This window comes from Manduca sexta, unplaced genomic scaffold (genome assembly GCF_014839805.1).
Source record: "Manduca sexta isolate Smith_Timp_Sample1 unplaced genomic scaffold, JHU_Msex_v1.0 HiC_scaffold_2309, whole genome shotgun sequence".
Taxonomy (NCBI): Eukaryota; Metazoa; Arthropoda; class Insecta; order Lepidoptera; family Sphingidae; genus Manduca; species Manduca sexta.
This window is the reverse complement of record NW_023593260.1, coordinates 17,877-25,053: the sequence shown is the minus strand read 5'-3', so window position 1 is coordinate 25,053 and position 7,177 is coordinate 17,877. Positions and strand designations below refer to the sequence as shown.

At 36.2% G+C, this 7,177-nt stretch overlaps 1 protein-coding gene across 1 annotated transcript; it reads right to left on the bottom strand.

Moving 5' to 3' along the window:
• Window positions 1-540: 540 nt before the first annotated feature.
• On the bottom strand, window positions 541-5,513 carry LOC115454996 (protein PIF-like; the record flags this gene model as incomplete). Its single annotated transcript, XM_037445910.1, has 7 exons — window positions 5,450-5,513; window positions 4,857-4,877; window positions 4,745-4,783; window positions 3,237-3,263; window positions 2,672-2,899; window positions 1,144-1,188; window positions 541-583 (listed from the first exon to the last, which is right to left on the bottom strand). Coding segments are annotated over exons 1-7 (457 nt in total), but the record flags the coding sequence as incomplete, so codon positions are not given.
• Window positions 5,514-7,177: the final 1,664 nt, after the last annotated feature.

Below are 7,177 nucleotides of genomic sequence, written 5' to 3'. Positions count from 1 at the left end.
TGTATATTAGTATAGATTGATAAAGGTATAGCAAGTTAAAGTTATTTTTTCTTGTATTAATCGGCGAAAGAGTTTATGGGTCGTTTAATGGTAAATGTATTCCAATGTCCAGAAACATCTTTGATACATAAATAATTATAAATGCGCTGGCAGGAAAGGATTAGGGATTAGGCTCTTATTTACCCTATATCCAATTCAGCAATTATAATTTGTTTGATTTGCTGTATTGTTTATACTACAATTTTGCAATCCAAATACAAATATCAAGTTTGAAAAGTAGAAGACATACGATCTATATGAATATAAAAAAAAATGTTGACTTGTTGAATTGTTGTTTTTGACCAGGTGAATATGAAAACGATAATAAAGTATACAAATGGAATAAAAATGCAAAAGAAATCTTGAACAGGAGTGATTCCAGGATTGAGCTAATTTAGAATAGCATGTTCTCGAAGCAATATATTGCACAAGAGATAGTAGATCTCAATTGAGCTGATCGGGGACATAAGCAACAGGCAAGGCCTAAAGCGTCATTATTACTAAATTGATAATAAATTTTACTTACCGAATGACCATAGTATGACTGAAAGAAAATTTGTAATTCAGAAAGAATCTAATGTATTCTAAAAGGTAGTGTTCCTGTGCAAGGGTCTGGTTAGTTAGGTACTACCAGGTATCGGTTGTATTCTAGTATGAAGGACACTATAACCAGTGTAATTACTGGGCTTGATGAGGCTTAACATTTTATGTTCCAGGGAGACCAGTAATGGGATTCTACCCAGTACTTTGTAATTTGAAGTTCTGTTGTTACTATTATCGGTCGGGGCGGTTGCCATCAGGGTTTCCACGTCTCGGTATTTAGTGTAAAAACTAATCTCATCTATAAGTTTGCATAGATATACTGGTAGAAACAATATTATATTGCAGATGGTTGGTATCTTTGTGTCTGCCCGGGTAGTGACCAGCACACAAAATGTAAAACCCGCCATAAGTACCGTAAGGCCTTCGTGAGTCACAGTCCAGGATCAGCTTATGTATATCCTCCGAACAAGCCAGATATTCGATATTTTACCATCTGCTTACCTTCAGGTACAATGAAATTACATTTGCCGTTAAAGAATCTTAATATGGACCAAGACTTACTCTCAAAGAGCGCGAAGAGTCATCGTCACGGTCATCGTCTTGCCTCTGACAAAGTAAAGAGATTAGTTTATTTATCTGATCTAGTTAGTTCAAAGGAAGTGGAAATGGGTAGATCTTAGAAGCCGTACATCAGAGGTATGATAGGGGAGAAAGGTACTATAATGGAGGCCAAGAACTGGGCACAGGAACGTGGGGAGGCAGCCGCGAAACTGGACCGACAACATTCGAACGGCCGCGAAAGACTGGATGTGGAAAGCGCAAGACAGGACTAGTTGGCGAAATATGGAAGAGGACTTTACTCAGCATTAGGTAGATATAGGCTGAAGAAAGAAAGAAGAAGATCTAACGTTTTTGTGACTATTTATTATTTCTTTTTACGGGCGGAATCAATCGATCTTAATAATCAATTAAAAAGAAACAATTAGAACAAAGTTGAAGATTGTTTTGCGTGGTTTGTTTTTAAAATAGATCCATAGATATCAATTGAGATCCTTTATTTTTAGCCTGCACATGTCTAGACTTGTAGGCGTAGCGCAGACGGTTGGAACAACTGTTTCATAGAGTGGTGTTTCTATAGTTTAAGAGTCTGCGCTACACGATGCCCAGCATGAAAATCAATAACAAATAAGTAACAATCAGAGTCCAAGCATATACCGCAATGAATCCGGCGCGAACTGGTTTCTACGCCGGACGAAGCGTCTGTGAAAACTCACGCACACATCGCCGCGCTGTATTTGTATAAAGCAGGCTATTTGTATGAAGCGTTTTGAACGTTTACTCATGATCTAGACCACAGAACACATGAATAAGGTTAAAACTGCCATCGTGCTTTATTAGTTCGAGTTTATATTATGTCAGATGCACACTAATACAAATAATGCAATCCTTTCAATGCTTACAATAGATATTTACAACAGAGCGTAAGCAAAGGAGCTAATACTTCTAAATACAACTATGGATATTCGAATAATAAATTCTGGTACTACGAAAATGTTAGATAAGGAATTTTGAGTTATGAGCATTGAGGACATTACATTACAAAGAGTTTTTTTTGATATTGCTTTACTAAATAAAACTACATACTCATCTTCACTTTGTGTTAACAGTGTGCTAAAAATTATCCAAGAATAACGAATATTTTCATCAAAAATAATATTTAGTTTTAATTTTTTTATCTTTTTGCAGTGTAGTGCGAATATGATGTGTGCGTGGGAATATTTCTAACTGGAATACGATGTTGCTGCTGCGACGAATTCTCTTAGAGTAGTAGTAGAGGCATTAGAAGTTTTAATTAAAATTACTTTATATCGATATTTATTTTGTTCGAAACTTCCTCTTTTTTATTTTACACCTCCGGTTTAGTAACTTATAAAGTATTATTTTCAAGTAGATAAGTATGTGGTTCCATAGTAACGCAATGTCAAAATGACCCTGTAGTTTTATATGAGCAAATGTCGACGCGGCCACGCCCAACAGCTTCTACCTAAATTTCTGTGCTCTGCTATTTAGACTGATTATATATACTTACGTCATCAGACCTTTGGCTATCATGTCTATCACTCCTGTCACGACTATCACGGCGATCATCATCACGCCTCTCAAACCGACTGTCGCTTCTGTCACGTCTGTCTTTTCTATCACGGCGGTCATCACGCTTCTGATATGAGTCGTCACTTCTATCACGTTTGTCGTATCTATCACTGCTTTCTACGTCATCGTTTCTATCTCGAGTGTTATGATCATGTTTGTGCGAACTCTAAAATGATATTAAATTATTGTTACCTGTGTCTCGCGTTTGGTGATTTTCTGAAAATGTTTTGATGAAATGCTTGGAGTTAGTGTTTTTTTAATTATTTTATGTCTATTTAATGGGACTTTTGGTATTCTTGTATAAGGTTCAATTTGCCAAATCATAAAAATGTCTCAGGGAATAAAATTAAAATCAAATATAATTAAAAGTGTTTCAACGTGGGGTTTAAATAGTACATATGTTACGTCTAAACAATCTTAATTGTATTCTTCAAAGGTGAAAGATTTTTTATTTTATTTTTATGTAATATTCTATTTGTTTATATTACATTTATTATACTTACGTCATCATCGTCCCGGTCATCGACGAGCTAAAACAAGGAAACGTTAACTTTAATAATAATATAATATCAGCATCATGCAATGAAAAATACATGGCGAAAAGTGGGTGCCTCGGTTACGCCTCTGCCTGCCCCTTCGAGGATAGAGCATGATGTTTATAAATAACTCTAGTCACGAATAACGTAGATAAATTAATGTTAAAACTTGTTAACATAATTTGCGAGTCACTCGTAACTTCCATAACCTCATTAAAACTGTCTGATTCGTCGTTTGAAGTAACTTGTAGAGCCTTTAACTTTATTACGTGTTTCGGATTAAACGTGTGGTGAAATTTGGGACTTTATACCACTAACAGACGTATCTTTTATCCCCGAAGGGTTAGGCAGAAGGGCAACTTGGGTACCCATTTTTTAAATGTGTATCTTATCTCCTGTGATATTGGACTCCATCATCATATGGAAAAAATTCCAAACCCCGAGTTTGCCTACAGGAAAACCCAATATTACTACCCTGGGATCGAATCAGAGGCCATCACTGCTTTGTACCGTAAATTACGCCACTGAAGCAATAGTTGCTTCAACTGTTTCATATTAGTGTAGTTTCTTTCTCGTTTGCGCGGCGCCTTACAACTGATTAAAATATTTATACAAAGGTGTATTTCGTATCCAATGATTGTATAAAAAATATTACTGCTCGTTTTATAGCAAAGATTAAGAATTTCTTATCTGCAGAAGGGTAGTTTAATCTTCTTATATTGAACTAGAATTTTCCATTACTCTCAAGCGTTATATTGTTCTTTTACAATACTGACATATTCTTTAGTAATATATTATTGTTGCGACGTGACTTCGCCCACTTAAAGACCTTTTCAAATCGACTAGACCAAGTGGACTACAATATAATGCCCAAGCTTGAAAGGTTTGAAATATATCTTTGATTAAAACTAGTAAAGCCGTTGGTCCTGCGCCTGATCTCTCCTCGGTCATTTCGAATTGTCTCACCGGACTATGAGAGTGAAGGCATAGAGAGTGCTTGTGTATTGCACACACTTGTGCACTATAATATCTCCTGTGTAGCTGATCTCCGTTGAGACCGCCGTGGCCGAAATTCGGTTATAAGGAATCAATCATTCAATTACATTTCAGTACAATAAAACCGCGATAAAATCCGTTAAATAGTTTTATATCAATGTCAGACATTCGCGTACAAGAAACATTATGAAAATGTCGTTTTGATATGATTATCTCAAACACAATGTAACTTACTTCCTATTTTACTTTTATGCATGTTATTTCTAGAAAGTCGAGCACGAGGTTCTTAATTTTTTACGATCAAATTTAGAGTTTTGTATCTAGTGTTCATGACTAGTTTAGTGACCTAATAAAATAAAAAATATATCTCTTAGGCGTCGACAACATTTTTATATGGTCTCTTCATCACCATTCGACACAATTATGAGCCTTTCAAGTAATATATATAAATCTATCCATAAACAAGAATACAGACTTACTTGTAAACTAAGCCGCTGCAGCCTCCGCCGGGAATCCTCCTGCGAAACAATTGAAAGTTATAACGAAAGACTCGAACTGCGAGTAACTTTTAAAAGTAACAAAGTTACTAACCTGCTGTTGTTGTTGCTCTGACTGAAAACAAATTTAAATGAATTGTTAATGCTTGTTATAGTTCATATTTGATTCTTTGGATTAGTAGACTTTTATATTTTAAACCTAGATTTTATTTGTAGGTAGATTTATATGCTGTAATAACAAAGTTTTCCTTTCTTGTGACATATAGGGGTTTAATGCCAAAAAATCCATTCTAAAAGTGCGTACATTCTCAACAATTCGTTTCGTTATTAAAATATACAGACTTTGAACTGTTTGGCTTAAATCGAATTCAATTTTCCACCGTATACAACCTTTAACGTAATAGCAATATAATCGTGCCATTAGCTCCTTAAGTAAACAGTAATAATTAGTGTTTAATTTCAAACTGTTTAGACATTTTTTTTCATTTAATAGGTGTCAGAGGCGAATGGTCCATATAACCCGATGGCTATAAAGCCTATAGCATTTCTGGCTATAGGCTTTATAGCCATTGTTTAAGTTTTAAAAAATAAAACTCACAAGTAAAATACTTTCAAAATCGATTCTGAAGTTCCAAAGATTAGCCCCTACAGGCCAATAAATTTAAAATATTAGTAAATATAACTTACCGATGCAACAATAACTACGGACAGGCAAATACAAAGTATTATAATGGACTTCATATTGCTTCTTGACGAAATTAGAGTTGAGTCTACGGCCTTATATACAACTCTATTCCATGCATAATCGATATTAATCGATACATGGACGTGTGAAATCGATTATCTAGAAAATTAAAAATACAATTAGTCGAATGTATTTGTTAATGGATTTATATTTGGCGGTTAAGTGTCGATGTCTTGTTCAGATATAATAATATCATTTGCTGGTGGTAGGATATATTTTATATCCGCCCGTATAGCGACCACAGTACACAAGGTGTTAAAACCGTCATATCGGGCCACGTGAGTCGCGTTCCGGGATCAGCCTGTGTATATCTGGTTCCAACAGGCCGGCATAATTGTGTCGATTGTCAAGGGGTAATCATCTCTCATCAGTCGATATTCTATTGGACCCCACTCCACTTACCATTAGGTACAGTGGGGTCATTTTGCCATGAAAGTATTAAAAAAAAAAACAGATTAAAATATTATGATTTCTTATGTTTACGCGAATGTTAGACATTGAAATAAAAACTAAAAACTATTTAAACGGATTTTATCGCGGTTTTTTATATTATTATTTTCTCCCGACGTTTCGAAGACTTTGCAGCCTTCATGGTCACGGGGGACTGAGGTGTTGTTCATCCGTAAAGTCAAAGTTACAATATCTACCTACATTTTTCAAATATACAACTTTTAAAATTTTTATCTGTTGACGGTCCGATCTACGCAGAATGAGCTCACAGTGTCTTGAGGTCTGGCAGCCGGTCTTTTGGGATCCGATTTAATTAAATGTAGAACAGGATCCCAGGCTTGTGCAAGCTTCCAACCATCTTCCCTATTGAAATTTGGGTGTTTTTTAATTTCAATAGCCTCGCGAATCATCCTAGGCAGGAATCGGTGTTCTTTGGCAAGGATTTGTGGCTTGTCTAATCGCAAATAATGATTGGAGCCTCCTTCAGAATGTTCAGCGACTGCAGACTTCGTAGAGCGTCGGTGTTTCACGTCAGCTATATGTTCTTTTACGCGGGTCCCTATATTTCTTTTTGTTTGTCCTATATAAGAGAGGCCACAGTTGCAGTCTGTTGCAGTCAAGATTAAAATATTGTCTCACTGCTGGGAAAAGGTCTTCTACACTGAGAGGGTTTAGGCTTAAGTCTAGCATACTAGGTTAGTGCGAGTTGGCAGAATCCACAGGGAAGTAATTTGTAATATTTTGCTGTTACATTTAGTGTGGAGAGTGAGATTTAGCAGAGGTAAAGAAGTGTTCAGGCACCGCCATATTGTTTTCTGTTTCGTGCAAGAATTATTGACACATTTGCGTAGAATTACAGTATTATTAGCTGTGTGTGACGGGAGATCGGAGTTTATCCATCGTATTAATCCTAGACAGCCTAAGTGGCGTAATTGTACTGCATGCGCAATACGGCAGCGCTCTGCGGTGCTGGGTTCGAATCCCGAGCCGGGCAAAGTGATATTTGGGTTTTTCTACTCAGTATCAGCCCGGAGTTTGGAATTTGTGCCCGATATGACGATAGGCCCTTATCACATCATGGGACGGAATACACTTGGCGAAAAGTGGGTGTCTTGGTTGTGCCTCTGCATACACCTTCGGAGATATATGTGTGATGTGTCTTTTGTTTTTTTGTTTGTGTAATAAATCTTATATGTTCACTGATCCGCAAAAATTATTTT